The sequence below is a fragment of the Diabrotica virgifera genome, chromosome 4, assembly GCF_917563875.1.
Source record: "Diabrotica virgifera virgifera chromosome 4, PGI_DIABVI_V3a".
NCBI classification, from domain to species: Eukaryota; Metazoa; Arthropoda; class Insecta; order Coleoptera; family Chrysomelidae; genus Diabrotica; species Diabrotica virgifera.
Genome location: NC_065446.1, coordinates 38,547,976 through 38,568,983, shown reverse-complemented (window position 1 = coordinate 38,568,983; position 21,008 = coordinate 38,547,976). Strand labels below are relative to the sequence as shown.

At 32.7% G+C, this 21,008-nt stretch overlaps 1 protein-coding gene across 4 annotated transcripts in view; it reads left to right on the top strand.

The window, feature by feature from the left end:
• LOC114324944 (nuclear receptor coactivator 2) overlaps window positions 1-21,008 on the top strand; it is a 394,092-nt gene that overhangs the window by 353,554 nt on the left and 19,530 nt on the right. For 2 of the 4 annotated variants that reach the window (XM_028272866.2, XM_028272867.2), the window contains exons 13-15: window positions 4,682-4,867; window positions 14,583-14,780; window positions 18,370-18,449. In XM_028272866.2, the coding sequence (XP_028128667.1) occupies window positions 4,682-4,867; window positions 14,583-14,780; window positions 18,370-18,449 (464 nt within the window). The remainder of the gene's footprint in view (window positions 1-4,681; window positions 4,868-14,582; window positions 14,781-18,369; window positions 18,450-21,008) is intronic. The other 2 variants (XM_028272870.2, XM_028272868.2) reach the window with 2 other exon arrangements.

Sequence of the window (21,008 nt, the reverse complement as noted above, 5' to 3'; positions counted from 1 at the left end):
AAGACTAAAGTTCGTTAGATCGAAACATAACATATGATCAATTTTTCGTGAGCTCTCTATAAGTTTTACGTACTGACTCGCAGAATTATTAGTGATTCTGTCAGTTTTCATTTCATTTATTACGCATCATTCTTTGAGTTTTATCGAAAAGTGAGAAATTGAGAAAAATATCGAAAATAATGAATGAAGTTATATACAGAGGAACAACAAATGGCGTTGGAACCACAAATACCACTTGAAAAACTAAAGAAAAAGCTGCAGGTAAAGATGCAAAACCAAATGAGTTGTTGAAATTTGGTGAGGCGGCAATGATTGATCAACTAACAGTATTAATTAACTTTATAATTGTTAAAATTATAAGACACAATAAAATACCAAAAGAATAGAGGACAAACGAGTTAGTTCTATTATTCAAAAAGGACGAGAAGAAACAACCAGAAAACTAGAGGTATGAAACTGCTAAATAGTAACCTGAAACTTACAACTAAATTTTTGCAAGAACAACTAAATCAGCTTACAAACTTAGCAGACGAGCAACAAGGTTTCTGTATGGGAAGATCGTGTCGAGATGCAATATTCGTCATAAGACAGAGAAAGTATTAGAATGTAATAGACCTGAATTCCTGTGTTTGATTAACTTGAAGTAAGCATTTGACAGAGTAAGACCTAATACATATTTTGTATTATAGACAGATCCCGCTTAATATTATAAAAACAAATGATGAAAGGGTTGCCAATGCGAGTCCATTATACAATTGGATATAGGAATTGAGTCAATACTCGCAATCTTAAGGTGATACAGTAGCGATCAACAGGTAGCAAAAACGCGTTCCAAGATTGCGGCTCTAATTTTTAATATTTTTTCGAGATATTTGGCACACGTATTCGTAATATAATAAAGAATGGCGGTACAGAGCCCGATTTGAAAAATATATTAATATGTGGAAATTACTCTGTAATTAAATACAATATTAAAAAAACGAGCCTGTACAGTTCACCAAATATAGATGAAAGTGTGAAAACGCGTGACGATCATGATGCGCATTCGTCAAACGACGGACCTCGCACTCGCACTGACGGTCCAGACCGTTTCTATGTGCGTTCTCACTTCATTGTTAGCGCAGGCAATGAGAATTTCACACTTTCAGCTATATTTGCTGAACTGTACCGCCATTAAGAAGAACAAGAAAATACACTTTCTTCAAATAAACTTTTTTATCCGATGCCTAGATTTTGTGTCATTTTGGAACTATTAAAATTTTTTATTTCATTAGTACATAGTTCCAAAATGACACAAAATCTAGGCATCGGATAAAAAAGTTTATTTGAAGAAAGTGTATTTTTTTGTTCTTCTTAATGGCGGTACAGGCTCGTTTTTTTAATATTGTATTTAATTACAGAGTAATTTCCACATATTAATATATTTTTCCAATTGGGCTCTGTACCGCCATTCTTTATTATATTACGAATACGTGTGCCAAATATCTCGAAAAAATATTCAAAATTACAGCCGCAATCTTGGAACGCGTTTTCGCTACCTGTTGATCGCTCTGTTTCCTCTTAAGTTTGTATTTTAATAGTTGTTACATAATCATGGGGCAACCGGTTTCGAGTCTTACAATTTGACTCATCTTCAGGCCCAGTACACAAAGTCTTCATAATACAAACTACAAGCTAAAATCACAAAAAGAGACAAACATGTACATATACATATATAAAAAACATAAAACAACTATGTCTTGGTTTCAATTATATACAATAAAGCCAATCAACTGTATAGTATTGAACTTAATAGTCTATAGAGTTTATACTGAGACGTTTTGCCATTGGGAGTGACCAATCTGATGAGAATTGCTTGCTATATAATATAGTCCGTCCGCTATAACTTTTCCCATGCGGTACGATTCATTTTCAATCAAATTAAGTCAAAACAGAAAGTGAAACGTACGCCGATGTGTGTAGTATATAGTATACAGTATACAAAATGTATATACACATCGACGTTCGTTTTAATTGATGTTTTGACTTAATTTGATTGAAAATGAATCGTACCGCATGGGAAAAGTTATAGCGGACGGACTTTAATTTAATATACTACCATCAATCCTTAAATAGTTAAGGGTTAAAGAAGTCTTGACAAGATGGTATGTGATCAAAAAATAAATAAAGTTTGTAGTAATAGGTATGTACTTACATATCAGTTACGGAAACCATCCTACAGAAACTGAAAACCTGTAGGACGGTTTCCGTAACTGATATGTAAGTACATACCTATTACTACAAACTTTATGTGTTTTTGATCGCATACCATCTTGTCAAGACCCCATCAACCCTTAACTATTTAAGGGTTGATGGTAGTATATATTAAATTATATACCAAGCAATGCTCATCAGATTGGTCACTCCCAATGGCAAAATGTCTCAGTATACACTCTATATACTATTAAGTTCAATACTATACAGTTGTTTGGCCTTATTGTATGTAATTTAAACCAAGGCATAGTTGTTTTTTATGTTTTTTATATATGTGTATGTACATGTTTGTCTCTTTTTGTGATTTTAGCTTGTAGTTTGTATTGTGAAGACTTTATGTACTGGGCCTGAAGATGAGTCATAAATTGTAGGACTCGAAACCGGTTGCCCCATGATTATGTAACAACTATTAAAATACAAACTTAAGATTGCCAGTATTGACTCAATTCATATATCCAATTATTGTAAAAACAATTGAAAACGTCTATCAAAACAACAATATAGAAGTCAGACTAGATGGACAACTTACGGAAGTATAGATATAGGACAATGGAATAAGACATGTGGATTTACTAAACCATATGCCTTTCAATCTAATTATGGATGAAGTTATAAAGAGCGTCAATAAAGGAAGATATGTACAAATAATGCAATATTGATAGCCCAAAATTAAGATAGTCTGCAAAGGTCCACAGATTTAATTAAGATAGTCCACAGATTTAATACAAGAGCAAATAATTGAAAATATCGATTTCAGCTCAGAAAACTAAAATAATAGTAGTTATCAGTAAAGAATTAATAAGATGTTAACTTTAAGTAGATGTAGCATTGAACAAGTAATGAAAACAGGTAACCGGTCAATTGCTCGAATGCAATTGCTTGAAATCAATTGCTCGAATAAAAAAGAAAATTATATATCTAAATATTTCTGCATAATAATACAAAATATAGACATAAGAAAGATATTTTAAATAGGACAAATTATGTGATATTCTACGTATATAATCGTATATTAATTTATGCTGAAAAATATTTATCACAAATCTAAAATATCGTTGAACTTTGGAAATAAAAAAAATAACGATTTTGATTTAGTTTCATTATGATATAGGGATTATGATAATTTCCAGGTATTAGGGAAGGATTAAAATCATTACCTTAATTTTATCGAAGATGGGCATCGCAGATTCCAAAATGCAGAAAAGTGCTGATAGATTATTGCGTTTAATAAACAATTATGAACAACAAAAAATAATATGTGATTATTTACATGAAATATTACATGATTTTTCATATTAAAAGTATATTTCTTATGTATATTTAGGTATATATTTTGCATTATTGTGAATAAAATACTTGGATAAATATATAATTTCCTACTTTAGTCAAGCAATTTGTATTTCGACCAATTTTCATGTCCTTCAAGCAATTGACCTAGAATCATGAAAACAAAGTACTAGGGATTGCACTGTCCAGATATGGAGACTTCGAAAAATAAATATCTATTTTTCAGATATTTTAGAAATTAGATTGGAAAATGATAACTATAGGTCCAGAATACTTTCTCTTTCCATTTTTATAACATTCCTACTTAGAGAATTGAGCTACTAAGTATTTCGCATTGGTGATATAATTTCCTAGTCCACAGAATGGTTTTCTTCAGCTTTGATTTTAAGGAAATTTAACAAAAATAGTATGTTATGTATTCTTGAGTATACTGATCTATGTGGTGAGAATTTAGAAAGGCGATAGCCTTTAAGTTTTTATTATGTTAACTATTCAGATCATAATGATTTTATAGTATGGTAGTATACACATTTTGAATCTTTACGAAGAACTGTATTAGAAAAATGTACCATTTAGATTCTTCTCTCTTTACCAGTTGTTTATTAGCATGGTTTGAACTTGCTACCCATGCATTCGTAGGAAACAAATTCTTTTAGGACATTAAATTGTTACTATGATTATGCATGGTAGAAAATTTATGCAGTTATTTTCCTCAATTGAAAATAAAAAGTAGTCACTTATATCAATTTTTATAGCACTTGTTATAGTAGAAGTGATTTGATTGGGGAATATAACAAAATTTAGTCATACATATTAGATACAAACTTAGAGTGAAATACTTAAGCTTCCATAATTATATTGGTCGGGGCGGTTACATATATTTTATTTCCTTACATGTTATTGTTATTAAGTTATTTATATATGATTTTAAGTTTAATCTAAAATAAAATTAAAACTCCAACAACAATGAATATTTTACAATATTTTTTATAAAATGTTTGTTGTTTAAGGAGCCTAAAAAAATATGAATGAACTATAACATGTAAAGATAATTTTGAATAACCGCCCGATAGAATAGGGTATATAAGAGAGGAGATAAAATACAGAACACCATGAATTGAGAGGGTGGCGTGTGTTACAGGTGGGCCGTACACAGGCAGGGACCACCATCCCCACCTTTATTCCCCCGTTCCTCCCCATCCACACCCTGTCCCCCAAATGATGAGTTACCACCAAGACTCCCAGTACTGTTACGATCAGACGGGTATACCATTAGCCTACAATGGCGCAGATAGGGGCCGTGCTCCTCCCCCACACCTTCAGCCTGGTAAGTCATTGTCTCCGTTGGCAAGCTAGGGGCACCTCTGTTATCTATCAGAACACCCCACGAAGGAAAAATCTTCAGAATTACCTCATTTTCTCTCCCTGCTGCTTTTTTCGCAATATATCTGACATCGCCTTCTCAGTTTTTTTCTAAAGAACTATAAAACTAAGGACTGTTGAAATTTAGGTGGTAAAAAGGTCACAAAAGCTAGTAGTTTCATTTTTTTACGCTAGCATAAAATAACTCGGTGCTTATTACTCAATCAACTATATAATTTTTTTCTCAAATGATCTAGATTTTCAAAAACATTTGTGCAAACAGCTATAAAGGGAAGGGAATTGATGTGCATGTAAATGTGACAGAGATAGAACTAATATATTACTGTACTGACCGAGTATATTACGGGAATCAACTTATGTTTAGAAGAATTATTTGATTTTTGGTTAAGATGTGATTAGATTGTTAGAGAACTGTATAAGAATACATCTTTTATTTTGCCATTATGAGGTGAATACTAATCCATCTATTAGGCACTATCTAATAATTTGATAGAGGAACTGGACACACAAATAAGTAATAGAGAAATCCACAAGGAAAATACATTCCTGTAGCTGGCTTTATACCATTAATCAAAAAAGAAATAGTTAAATCCCTAATACAATGTATATTTTATTTAAAAATATCTTAAAGAGCTATATCACATAACGTTTACGAACTAAAAAGTTCATCATCAGTGCGGTTAACAGGTTTGGCCACCAAAACATATGAGTGAAAACCCTTTAAATGTTGTACAATTATAAAATGTTTACATTGTTATATTGAATTGAAGGTGTATAATCTTCGAGCTCAGCTGCAGGATCTGTAGCCTTTAGTGAAACACCAAATTCAACATGATCATTTATTTCTGTAAATGACAACTATACAACTTCCCGGGAGACGTAATGACGCTACTTTACTGACCGCTTCGTATGAAGCTTAAACTGAGAATCATTGATTATGCTACATGTTGATTGAATCGAAGGAATGTATTTAAAAGCACATCTTGACTCGTTGAAGTTACTCGACGGAATGAATCTAATGTACCTATGCTCTTTCTTAGCTGTAGGATAAATTGGGCCATAGCCCATACGACTTTAAAACAAATATTTTTATTTAGTCAGCAAAATGAATGTCCATTGTCAAAATATTGTTTATGATTTGCAACAATTAAACAAAATTAGTAACCCGCACATGTGTAAATATAATAACAAATTGTTTCATGTGATATACGGGGTGATAAATATATGTTTAATATCGGATATGAATGATGAATATTTCTCCCCACAGGACTCCCCACAACACTTGGGTTGCTTGTCCGCAGGTTAGATCTTCACATTACAGACAGTAACTGGCAACTGAGTTGCTAGTTGCCGAGCAATGTTGCTTATTGGTCAGTTTACTATACTCACACTTTTTAGACAGACAATTTACAGTACAATAAATTAAACTACCTAAAAACTACTCAGCAGAAACTTATAAAGAATTTTTTGAAATAATTGAGAAGGTACCGGAATTAAAAATATATCTTTTTAAAATACTTATTCTGAGGATTTGAGATCGCGGTCATCCTCACCATAGCACTCATTTGGCACATAACCCTGTGTCTAACAACATTCATAAATTTCGAGGTCATGTTTACACTCTTTTGTACATCATGCATGTTAACAGCATAGTGCCTAAAATGCAATCAGCTGCTTCACCTGTCATAGTATCATTCTTGGCGGTTCATACAACTTTTTAGGTAACATTTTTACTTTTAAACGTATTGTATTTTGGTTAGTTTTTACTATTGTTGATTACGTTATCATATATTTTATTTGCTTTAAAAGAGTATGTTATACAGGGTGTCTCATTAAGAATTGTCCATATAGTAACTGGAGAAACCTTAGCACAAAATACGAAGATTTAACCTAAAACACTTAAATAAAATGTGGTTCCTTACTGAGTTACAGGGTGTTTTATCTGCAAATTTAAAAACTATTTATATCCAATACTTTAAAACCATTTAAAAGTCGATTTTCACTATACGTTCCGTTTGCTTTCCATACCCGTTCCATACACCTTACCTTCCTTATTTTAACCACCATTTTCAGTAGACGTCGCGTTTACGTTCCGTCTCCATTTAACATTGTATTTTGTTCCAGTTTGGTAACATTTTATTCTTGTTTTTGAAAGGAATACGCGTGCTTTTTTTCTGGCTTGATAAAATGTAGACTGAAGAAAATTTAATAATAAAATACCGTCGCGACTTGCCGAAAAAATACGGGGCAGATAATCTTAACCGCGAACGGAAAGTGGCATAATATAAAATATGTACTATGATTTGTATTTAATAATATTTTATGTGAACGGAAAGCAACGGATATGTAAAGTAAACGAAACGTATAGTGAGAATCGACCTTAACATGTCCTTGTCATACTTGGCAGGAAGTGTAGGTACTGTACACCCTACTAAATTATGTTAAATAATTGTTTCTGGCTACTACCAGAGGCGTACGGCAGGGGAAAGTTAATGGGTGACCCTTTCTACATTCTACGCCACTAACGGAACTGCCATTTTAGCATTTAGATTTCCCAATACTTCTATGTAAATAATATACTCTTCATTCGTAACGATAAAATCATTAGTTTTAGAGATATTTGAATTTAAAAACGAATAGGCATAATACATTAATCAAATAACTGTGCCGTTTCATTTTTAACTTCAAATATCTCGACAACTAAAGACTTTATCGTTACGAATGAAGAGTATATTATTTACATAGAAAGTATTGGAAGATCCAAAAATTGCACTAAAATAGCAATTCCGCCAGTGGCGTAGAATTTGGGAAAGGTCAATCATTCACTGTCCCCCATCGTACGCCTCTGGTAGCAGCCAGAAACGTTCATTTAACATAATTTAGTAGGGTGTACAGTGCGTACACTTGTTGCCAAGTATCAGAAGAATATGTCAAATGGTTTTAAAGTACTGGGTACAAATAGTTTTTAAATTTTTAAATAAAACAACCTGTAACTCAGTAAGGAGCCACATTTTATTTAAGTGTTGTAGGTTAAATCTTCGTATTTTGTGCTAAGGTTTCTCCGGTTACCATATGGACAATTCCTAATGAGACACCCTGTATATTAGCTCACCGATCATGATGTTTCTGTTTCATGTCATAATGTAGTAACTCATTTTAGTAGGTAACTCACACATTTATTGTGCGTTTAGACATGCAAAACAACGGTTGCACGTTACACAAAGAGGTAACTTGTATGGTACGCAATTTTATTGTATATCTATACGTACATCGTAAGTTTAACACAATTTAGGTTCATTATCTAAGTGAGGATATAGCTGAATCTATGACAGATGAACTAACTGACCACAATAATTATTTCAGGATATAAAATTTAATAAAAAACAATAAAGATGTAGGTGTTGATAAATGCGAGAAGTAAACATACCTCATACATTTACATGTGCTCGCCTCATAGCTGTGCTAAAATCACTGGGATAATACCAAAAAAATAGTCTCCTTTTTCCTTTGTATGTCCTAAACATTCCATTTTCCCTGAATTATCGCCATGGGTAAAAATCATTAGAAATTTTATATCGTTGCTGGTTAATATGTCGCTTATTTTATGTGTGCTTAATTTTTTGTTTGGCAGTTTTTTTGTTTGCAGATTTTTATTTGTGCTTTGTGTTTTTTACTTCATATACCACAATTATATTTTGTCTTGCTAAAATAATTTTAGAAATTAGGGCATGATGCATTTACAATAATTGTTATGTTATTTTTCGAATGACTAGTTTCAGTAGCTTTACAGATTTTCTAATATTGTTTAATTCAAGTTATGTGACATAAGAATTCAGTACCTATTTAAATATAAATGCAAATGAACATTTGTTATTTTGTTTTTTAGGTATCGTTATAAAATATTAGAGTTTTTTAACTCTTAACTTTGCCTTTAACTTGAAAACCATGTATTTTTTAGCAACTTTATTCGTAGACGAGACAATAAAGTCTACTAATGTTTTGTAGTTGTTCAAATTTGTTTCATTTGATTCGTAAGAACGTTAGAAAATTTTGTGAACTGAAGTCATGATGTCGAAATGAAAATTGCATTATTGAACAAGACAAATAGACCAGGACGGATCTGTTTTGAGGTGGATGTGAGAGGTGGTATTCGGATATTTGCAGATAAAGTTAGGTGACAACTTCAATAATTATAATTGACTTATGCTCCTCAAATATGCCCGGAACATTAATTAAAAAATAAAAATATTAAAAATTTCGATAAACATCGATTTTTTCTACTTTCTTTGCTTATAACTTTAAAACGATTCATGTTGGAACATAGTCGTAGGGAAATAAAATAAAGATAATTAAATTTTGTATGATATACGACTGGTTAAAAATGTCTTAAATTATTACCTTTTCTGCAAAATAGCAATAAATACAAAATAAGGGGACAAAATAAGCCTATTTTTGTTCAATGTTTTTCAACCACTTTGGTTGCACTTAGAACCTACGTAATTCGCCTAAATAATTCTTATAACATACTTAAACCGTCCACCAAATTTCATTAAAATCCACCTAATAGATTTTGCATAATAATTTTGCAATCTAAATGTTTTTAAAAAAGTTCAAATTTTTTAAAAACTTTCTGAACAAAAAGTTCCACTTTTTTGGTTTCCACAAAACCATTTAAAAGTTGGCTAATTTTTTAACATATAAACAGGTCTCTACCTATCTAATACACCTTATAGAATTAAAATCGGATTATTTAGGCAGCCTCAGCAATGTTTTAAAGTGATAAACAATTTTTTGGCTCATAAACAAATTAGTGCTGTCGCCAGGAGGGGATGCAACGGCCTCCTGTATTTAGATGGACTTACCCAAGTTTTTTTTATGTATTTTGACCCGTAGAACACGAATTTTTTGGGTAACAGTAACAGTTGATCCAGATGTCGATAAGATTGTTATCGAGGAATTACATAAAATCGATTTTTCGCAAAATAAAACATTTTTTTATATTTCTTGGGTAATTCTAGGCAAAAAATGTTCTTACAAGTTTTTTCGTAGGATGCATAGTTTTCGAGATAAACGCGTTAAACTTTTAAAAAATCGAAAAATTGCAATTTTTGAACCCCAATAACTTTTGATTAAAAGTAAAATTTAATAAAAAATTTTTGGTCTTGGTAAAAGGTATATTATTTTAAAAAGCCCTATAGGGCTACAAACATCGAACAGAACGTTTTCGCTCTAAAAAGAGCATCATCAGTGTTGCAAGAACATGGTGAGCCAACCAAAAAATACGAAGGTCAAAGCCTTTCAAAAATGGACTAAAAGTCACATCAAAATGCTAACATAGCAAATTCCAAAGGATGGATATAATCCCTAAGGATATGGCCCTAGGATAACATATGACTCCCACACGTTGTAAGTGGGTCAAAGGTAACAAATTAGGTCATTATGTTACAAGAGCTGACAGGCAACTTAGTTTTTGGTTGGCTCACCATGTTCTTGCAACACTGATGATGCTCTTTTTAGAGCGAAAACGTTCTGTTTGATGTTTGTAGCCCTACAGGGCTTTTTAAAATAATATACCTTTTACCAAGACCAAAAATTTTTTATTAAATTTTACTTGTAATTAATGGTATACAGCCAGCTACAGGAAATTCTTCCTAGTGGATTTTTGATTAAAAAATAAAAAAGCAATTCTGCTGACAGCATTTGAAAGTTAATTATATCAAATTATAATTATAAAGTATTATAAAGTATCAAATTATACCGGTTTTGATTGTTTGCATTGCTAAACATTCATTTTTTTATTTTTAAACAAAGCTATTTGTTTATAAGCCAAAAAATTGTTTATAATTTTAATTGTTTATAATAACCAACTTCTAAATGGTCTCTACATTTTTAAAAAATTTGAACTTTTTTAAATAAATTTAGATTGCAAATTTATTATGCAAAATCTATTAGGTCGATTTTAATGAAATTTGGTAGACTGTTTAAGTATGTTATAAGAATTTTCTGAGCGAATTACTAAGGTTCTAAGTGCCACCAAAGTGGTTAAAAAACATTGACTAACAACAGGCTTATTTTGCCCCTTATTTTGTATTCATTGCTAAATTGCAATACTAAATTAAAATATTTTAAAACATTTTTAACCAGTCGTATATCATACAAAATTCAATTATCTTTATTTTATTTCTTTACGATTTAGTTCCAAAACGAATCGTTTTAAAGTTATAAGCAAAGAAAGTAGAAAAAAATCGATGTTTTTCTAAATTTTTAAATATTTTAATTTTTTTATTAATGTTCTGGGCATATTTGAGAAGGAGAATAAGTCAATTATTATTATTGAAGGTGTCACCTAACTTTATCTGCAAAAATCCGAATGCCACCTCTCACATCAAAAAATAGACGCTTTTTCACAGATCAGCCCTGGTCTAAAATGCATTTTTCAAAGTACATTTCGAAGTGATGACATATAATAAATTTGTAATTTGGAAATAATTGGCGGAAATGAGTTCAATAGTACTACTCCAGGGTTTTTTGGGGTCGCTGAATACGAATCTCATGACGGCTATAGTTTTCGATGCATGTGGTGCCCAGGATAGGCCTCGTTTCTGGAGTTTTGTGAAATTTCAATACAAAATTAGTATAAAGTGGTTACTCAGGGATTTTTGGAGTCGCTGAATATGAATATCATATGGGCGATAGTCTCCGCGGCACCTGATCAATACTTAAGGTCATAGGTTCGTTTCTGTTTATTGTCTGCGTCATAGGCGTAGGACCTTAAGTTTCGATTGTAGCACAAAAGGTCAAAATTTGTCGAAAAGTCGAAAATGGCAGGAGGTATTGCAGTTGAAATTTTAAATTTACACTACGATTGATCCGCCCCCCCCCAAACCACCGATTGAATGGTTAGAATAATTAAATTTGGAGTAGCTCGCCATGAAAGGTTTGGCCTTTATTTTTGACTCACCCAACTGGACTATATTGATAAAGATTTTAATTACTAAAATGATGGTTTTCAAGTTAAAAAAGCTCTTATGTTTATTTCAATTTTTTGTTTCTTATATAATCATAAATAAGCAATTTTCTCAAATTTATTTATAAGCAATAATTAAAAATATTTACACATGGAAGTATGGGACGACAGTAAAAATATGCAGTTTCTAAAAGAATGAGTAATAAAAACTGTAAATTTTTAATGTTTTTCATAATTTTCATACTAAAACTTTTGAACAACATTATTTTCCACATAATTGAAACTAGCTATGTCAATATTCGTTTGCAAGAAACAATTATATTATTAATGTAACGTAAGCTGTGCTTGGCATTTGGATTGCCTTTTCTATGGTACTTCCAAGGACCAAGTTTGGCACTAACAATGTGTATTATATTTTTTTCAACCTCAATACTATCGTTAATATTATTATTTCTTGCAAACAATTATGTTTTAATCGGGTTTCCTACAGAAGTTTTAAATTTGTATGTCATGAGATGAGGTCGAACCATATAATTGTATTTTGTAATATTAAACATTGCTATATAAATAACAACGGGGATTAAACTGATTACTTCTTTTTATTTTAATAGCTTTTAGTTTATTATTTACTTATGGGCACACGTTCAGCTTACGTGGTTGTCTTTCCATGTAGGAAGACAACAACAGAAGCTGGACATAAAGAGCTCCAGCATAGGGAGTCAAACATGCCAAATGCGTATTGCATATACGCAGGCTCCAAAATGGAAGAAGGCTCAGGATGCGGGATATACCTACTCCAGATCACTGAACCTTAGTATAAAATGGGGTATGGGCAAAAATGCCAGCGTAGTCCAGACTGAACTGGCTGGTATCTCCATAGCCGCAAAAGAGATAACCCGGAAAGGTATAGCCGGTAAAACCATTATAATCTGCACAGACAGCAGACAACTAACGTTGCGCTACTAACCCTGAATAGACCACTTGTCACATCATAGTAATGGAATGTCATGAGTGACTAGCCCAAGCTTCGGATGGTAACAACATCATCCTGAGGTGGGTTAAAAGACACAATGAAAATAAAGGCAACCGCATTGCTGACCAGCTAGCTAGGAAGGCAGCAAGTCTACGACTCCTAGGGCCTGGTGATCTTTTTGGCTGGTCAACTACAACAATTGCAGAAATTGCCAAATGTCGCTCCCACATGCAAACCGTGAAAAGGTGGGAAGAAGGGCGAGGATGTCGACTTACCAAGGTAACACTAAGAAACCTTGCGAAGTCGGTATCAGAAAAGTACTTGGGAATGACTAGGAAAACCTACGCTTGACAGTTGGTTTTTTAACTGGCCATTTTCAACTAAGCAAACACCTCCACCCACTGGGGCTAGTAGACACATCTCTACGCAGGAAATATGAACGAGACGACGAAACTGTCGAGCATGTCGTATATGATGCCAGTGCACCATTCCTGGCATTTTTTTCTTCTTCCCAGACTTTGACAAGTATATTGTAAAGATGTATAATGGTATTACACCTCCATTTTTGATCTCTGCGCGGATGCAGTCGACTCTTAATGACTTGTAGGCGAGTGATTGCTCTCTCACTTACAACATTAGATGGAGCATTGTTTCTTGATATTTGGAGAGACATATCATTTGCTTGGTACTAATTATGTATCTATTGTTGTCCTTAAACATCGTTAACCTTGGATTAAATTATTTTCTTGGTTATTCAAGATATTCTGTAACTTTCTACTTTTGTTCTATGCATTTTTCCTCGCTCCTGAGTTTTTTATACGTTTGCTCTTTATCCCATATTCTCTTTTGGTATGAGTTTATGTGCTTATATTAGGTTGGTTCCAACTCGATACAAAACCGTTCTTGAATCGTTACGCGCATGCGCAATAACGAATAATTCTGCGCATTAACACAATTTTCGTTACTGCGCATACTTGTAACCGTTCAACCGTTCAAGAACGGTTTTGTATCGAGTTGGAACAAACCTATTATTCTTTCTTTTAGCGATTCTTAACATTCGTCATCGAAACAACCATTTCGTCTGGTTCGAGTGAACCATCTGGTCCGAGAACATCATATCTGCTTCCTTAATCCCTTGTTTCCTTCTACATTATCCATTATATTTTTATTTTTAAGGTAATTTTAGTAACATTCTGGTATGTTGGGCTCTTTCAAGAGTTTTATACTGCAGCTAGTACTTCAGCTATTACCCTTTTTCTTTTTTGCATTTGCGATTCTTACATTCTTACTCGTTATTTTTGTGCCTACCAAGAAGTGACCTATTTGATTTTTTATTATTCCATCCACTCCAGGCAAAGTCTGTGTTACTTTATCGAAATTCTTGCGTAGGAAATAGGTACTTACAACGATCACGCTCTTGGAAGGTGCAAATTCTACTCTATTTCCATTATCCTTGGTGACATCATGGGCACTGCATTTTACGATGTAAGGTCTATATATTGTTTTTCCCTGTGTTTGACTTCATTTCTCCAATTATGCTATTAGCAGAAAAATTTATAATTTGTTAAATGATCAAAATTATTTTTAAATTTCGGTAAAACAGTTTTTACTTTATACTATACATAACTTAAAACTATTCTGTAGGATATCCGGCACTCATACATTTTTCTGTTAGATTGTTTTGTTAAAACAACATGTTCACTCTCCATATTGTGACAGGTGTATCGGGAAGTGCTCCAACCTCGGAATTTGTTCGGCAAGAATTGCGTGCTGTTGTTGGAGCCAGAACTGCTCAAGCTCAGCCTGCCGCAGGGACGACAGCGCCCCCTACAAGGCCACCATCCCAGATGCAGATTTCACAGCAGCAACAAGTTAATGATCTCGAAACTTTAGGACTCAATTTTGAAATGGGTAGCGGTAAGTTTCCTTTTTAATGGGCCTTTATGGAATTATACGTCAAACTAAGAATTTACATACACGATTGTAAAAGTTGTTCTGAAGCTGTTTCCTTGTGTCATTTTTGTAATCAACTGTTCTAGTAAGCCACAATTTAAGTAAAAACAATGATTTTATTAACGTTTCGACGTCCACATCGGATGTCGTTGTCAAAATACAAAATATTAATAAATTAAACAAAAATGTTGTTGCTTAGTAAAAAATTCTTCTAATAATTTAATTTAATCTCACTCATTTATATCAGCAATTCAGACATATATTATAAATGTTAAAGTAGAAGACTTTAAAATGATATTGCCAATATTTATGAGTTGCGTTCCTGGGACGACTTTACTGAAAGAGAGTTCATTCGATTACATGAAATCAACCCCAACTCAAGAATATCCGTCACAAAAAATCATAGCATGTGATCTGTTTTTAAAAAGACAACCAATGCAACGGTGACAGTAAAATTCTCGTGTTAGAGTTTCCATAGTAAATCACGAGGAAAAATCAGGAAAAACCTCGTGATACTATCCGGACATTGTAAGTATTCGTTACTGGTCAAACTTTTCGCCTCAGATGAGAGATAACAAAATGGCTACCTCTTGAAAATGACACTTCAAAAACTTACAAGACGCCGACGAGAGTATCACTACTGTTTGTTTTTAATACTGTTGTGTGGTCTACACCTACTAACTTGAGAAAAGCAAAACGGTTACAGGGCTCTACTATGCCGAACTATTGGGCCGATTATATGCCAAATTGTAGGAAAAACGGACTCGTTTGGCGAAAAAACAACCATGTTCCTCCACTATGACAAGGCATCGACTCACATTTTATCTCAGCCGTAGCCACACTCAAATTGGTCGAATTGTGGTCTACAAACTGCTGCCCGATCCACAGTATTCACCAGATTTGACCTCGTGTGAAAATCAAAATTTTCTAATGAATATTCTACTACTAAGTCTCCGACTGGTAATAAATTAGTAATTTACAAAAACTACATAGGAAGTAAACTTTTTCCTAAATTTTATATTTTAATATAAATATTTCTATTTTTTTTTAACTAAAAACAATGAAAGCAACTTCTTAGTTTGATGTCATTATATTTGCCTTATATATAATACAGACAACGAAGAGACAATGACAGTTGTCTCTTCGTTTTCTAGTCTCCTGCCACTTGAATCATTGGGTGCAAAGCAAATTGGGAATGTTTAAGTCAGATATTTTTGGGAAAATTTGAAAAAATACTATTTAATTTTATGTAAAAATTTGTAGAACGAAGGGTGCACATTTTATTCGGGGTTTTGTGTGTTAACTTATACTAACTTTAATACATATTCTCTAGCATTTTATTCGTATTAACCAATTTTTGATTTTCCAAAAATGTTTGATTTGGATAAACTCATCGAAGTTTTGTATAAACGAATATTGTACAGTTGTTTAAATCTTTGGGAGATGGGTTGACCATTGTTAATAATAGTAACTCTCCCGTCTTCTCTGTGCCCACTAAGTGGTTCGTATTGCGTGTTTATGTGTTTTACTAAACATACTGAGGGGCAGATATCACCCTCATTGCTTTGTATAACGGATTAATGAAATCGTAGATTTTCATAGGTGCATTGATAAATTGGTAAATTTACAGATTAATTTAGTAAGTACATATTAGGTAAACGTTGTTAATATGGCGACTATTCTATTAGGCGAGCGGTTTACTCTTAAAAAGATGTATAGTAACGGAATATACTGACTCTTTTTTTGCATTTATACCGCACCAAACTATTTTTATTTTGGAAATTTTTATTAACAAAAAACTTAAAAAAACAAGACAATTTCCCGAATCCCATCGAAATAAACACGTTTTCTCTCTTGGTAATTTTTCGAAAAATGCTTCCTTGTCGAGTACTTTGTAAGCGTTAAGTTTTTTTTGCATAAAAACGTCGCGTCGTATGAAAAAAGGGAAGATATATTTTTTTGTCACAAATTGAACGAGGAATTCAAAAATTATTTTTAATTTGAAATACCTCAGTGACGTAATATTTTTTTCTTTAAAAACATTCAGACTATTACCCGTATGTGCGCCAATGGTGAATATAAAATTCTTAATTATATTTCAAAAAATGCGCAATAAGCTCTTAAAACCCACGAAATTTGATTCGCATAACTCAACCGGTTTTAGAGTAATAAATAAATAGTCAGTTTGTAAGAAAAATTTCAACACCTCGTATCACGGAAACGAAGCATTTGCGGACATACGATTATAAAGCAAACTGTCATTATGTTTTCATGTAGAATTAATTACCTTAAATTAATTAATTAATAAAATTACCCCTTAAAGTTTGTCACACTTATTTAGAAATACCCTGTATAAAAGCTTCGAAGTCTTAAAAAGTTTGAATTTCACGACAAAAATTTTGTAAAAAATAACATGGTGTAGGCAATAAGAAACCTACAAATTAAAAGAAAAAAGAAGTTTCCACGATGATTAGAACCAAGTTAGACCAAGAAGTTATCATCAAAAAACGAAATAATACGTTTCGATCAAGGTTCAGGTCTTGGGGTCTAAAAATGTTTTTGATATTTTTTGGGATGTACCCACTTAAAGGAACTTGAAGGCAGATAATGATTTTAAAATTTAATCAGAGTCAAAACGGTTATAAAAAATACCGGAAAATGATTTTTTGTTATTTTGATCATGATGACCACGCCATAAAAATCTGAAAAAAAAAACATGTGAGATAATTTGATACCCAAGAAATATTTTCTTTTCGGCAATTTGTTCGGCTTTTTTTTTAAACGTTTAAAAATTCCAAAAGCAAAGAAAATTTGAATTCCGCGCCAAATTTTTGGAAAAAATACTATGCTATAGACTGACAATAAAAAACCATACAAAACGAAAGAAAAAACAAGTTTGTATGATGATTCAAAGCGAAGATATCACCCAAAAACGAAAAACCCCTTTTTAATTTTTTTTTAGGTTATGGGCGGGGCTAGGCGTCGAATAATTTTTGATGTCGAATAACATGGTATTTTTATTTTTGGAATATCGCTATTTTCGGGCTAAATCGGGCATTTTTCACTATCTTAACTAGCTAAATCCTTTCAAAGGTAAAAATAGCCAATATATTTTAGTTTCATCATTATAATGATTGTGTTTATGAATAACAGACATTTTTGATCATACTGCAGGAAACAATATCAATTATATGTAGTCATTTCCTACTAAAAATATTAAACTATTGTAAAATTACAAAATTAATAATTAAAGTTTAAGTAGGAATCAAGGACTAAAGTTCAAATTAGGTTTGTTTGTAGTACGATCAGCAACTGTTGACAACCATCATACGCATGCGCTTTCGTAGTCTACGAACCCTAACTGTTAACTGCGCATCCGTCTGATGGTTGGCAACGGTTGCTGATCGTACTACGAACAAACCCATTAACTGTTTTAATGCCACTTGTCAGATTTTGAACCTTACTATTTATTATATAACGAGACAAGCAAAGCATTGGGGGTGATACTGTAGGGAGTGCGATAGTGTACAATGATTGTCATTGTTGCGTGCAGGTGCGAGTGATAGCCCAAAACTGTGGGGTGCGATGGGTTCAGATATGGGCTCAATGTCTCCGCAACCAGTCAACTCGAGGGTAAGCCATATACACACACCTGTCCACTTACGCTTTTCTTGACTGTTCAATTTATATTTGCTTAATTTGCTTACTACATCACTAATAGCTAAATGTCTGCAAATGCATGCTAATGAATGTATTTTCTCGCACTTTGATTTTAACAGTACAGATAAAATTATCCCGTACGTGTAAATCTTGATTATCTTAGGCTCGATGTACATTTGCGTGTTTTCAAGCCGCGTGCACGCTGCGGGCGATCGCTAGCGCTTCAGCTCGAGTGTGCAGTGAATAAATTCAACTCATGTACTGCTGAACCGCCAGCGGTCGCCCGCAGCGTGCACGCGGCTCGAAAACACGCACATGTGCATCGAGTCTTAGTATCTAAATTTTGTTGATTATTTGATTGCTATAAGTAATTTTAAGTATGATTTTTTATTTAAGTTATCCTAATATCTCGTACAGTAATACTTTTTAAAAATTGTCTAAATGTATTACTCTGAGAGAGCCATATACATTTATAAACAAAAGCATGTGTAGGTAACCGTATTTGTAAATTGCGAACTTTTTTGCATGTAGTACACATATTTGATTGAAAGTGCAACATTGTAATCATTTTCATGTTTAATTATTAAATATTAAACTTTAATATACAGGGTATCCCAAAAGTAACGAGATGGTCGAGTATTTCGCTAAATGAACATCCGACTGAAAAATACGTGTTCAATATTTTTCAAAAATCTATTGAATGATACTTAACACGGCCCCCCACTCCACCCCTGGAGGTGGGGTGCAGGGCCTATTTTACCACTAGGCCGTGAGACACCTGCCTCGGGCCGTATTTGAATGGGGCCCGGAAAGATCACCAAACAAAACATGTTTATTACAATAACAAAACAAATTTTCAAAATTCTTCTATTTTACGAACAGGCAATGATGAATGATAACCATAAGAGTTATAATTAAGTGGATAGGCGCCAACTTTAGGCTTCAATGCTCTTTAAATGCATTCATTTTTTCGAATGCTCAAAAAACTAATAAATATTTTTAAAACAGTTAGACGCAGAATGAAAGATTACATTATTACCGAGGGCCGAATGTCCCATAGAATAAATAAAAAGTTTCTTTTGAATAAGGTATGTATTTAAAATTAAAAATCACACTCAATTTTCTCTTTTTTTCACCCCTGTAACTTATTAAAATAATCATTATCGAAGGTTTCAGGGACTTTCGGCCCTCGGTAGTAATGTAATCATTCATTCTGCGTTTAAATTTTAAAAAAATATTTATTGCTTTTCTCAGGATTCGAAAAAAATGAATGCATTTAAATAGCATTGAAGCCGAAAGTTTGCGCCCATCTCCCTAAACAATGTTTAATTGTTTAAATATAAATTTTATTTATTGATAATAAATATTTTAATATTTTGTGCAACTATATTTCTATTAAATAATTAATACATTTAAAAAAATTATTATTATTAAATTATATTTAGGGGCCCAAAAATTGTGTAGTGCATCGGGCCTGATTTGAAGTAATATAGGCTCTAGTGGAGTGGGGGTAACTTTAAAATCTTAAATAGGAATCCCCATTGTTTCTTGCAGATTTGGATTCCTTACGTAAAAGTAAGTAACTTTTATTCGAGACATTTTTTTGAATTGTGGATAGATGGCGCAATAATCGGAAAAAACTATCCTGATACAGCAAGTAAATTATAGAAACGGTCTAATATCCCGAGAAATACACTTCCAAATGAAAAACCAAAAAACTCGTGTTGTAATATTTTTCAAAACTCTATCGAATAACACTAAACACGACCCCCCACATTCCATCCCAGTTGGTGGGGTGGGGGTAACTTTAAAATCTTAAATAGACACCTTTTTTATTGATTTGGATTCCTCATGAAAAAATAAGGAATATTTATTCGATGCTTTTTTTAGAATTGTTGATAGATGGCGCTGCAATTGGAAAAATACGATTTATTAGCGCCATCTATCAACAAATCTACAAAATGTCTAGAATAAATATTCCTTATTTTTTCATGACGAATCCAAATCTGCAATAAAAAACGGGAGTCCCTATTTAAGATTTTAAAGTTACCCCCACCCCACCTCAATTGGATGGAGTGGGGGGGGGGTCGTGTTTAGTGTTATTCGATAGGTTTTTGAGAAATATAAACACGTGTTTTTTGGTTTTTCATTTGGAAGTGTATTTCTCGAGATATTAGATCGTTTCTATAATTTACCTAGGGTCTAGGCCAGTCTAGGGTATCAGGATAAACAGTTTTTTCCGAGTATAGCGCCATCTATCCAGAATTCGAAAAAATGTCTCGAATAAAAGTTACATACTTATTTTTGGGTAAGCAATCCGAATCTGCAATAAAAAATGTGGGTTCCTATTTAAGATTTTAAAGTTACCCCCACCCCACCTCCAGCTTGTGGGGGGGGGTTGGTGTCATACGATAGATTTTTGAAAAATATTGAAAAGTATTTTTCAATTTTTGGATCCGATGTATATTTCGTGAGATATTTGATCGTTCCGCTACTTTTGGGACACCCTATATATAAAAAAGGCACCCAGTA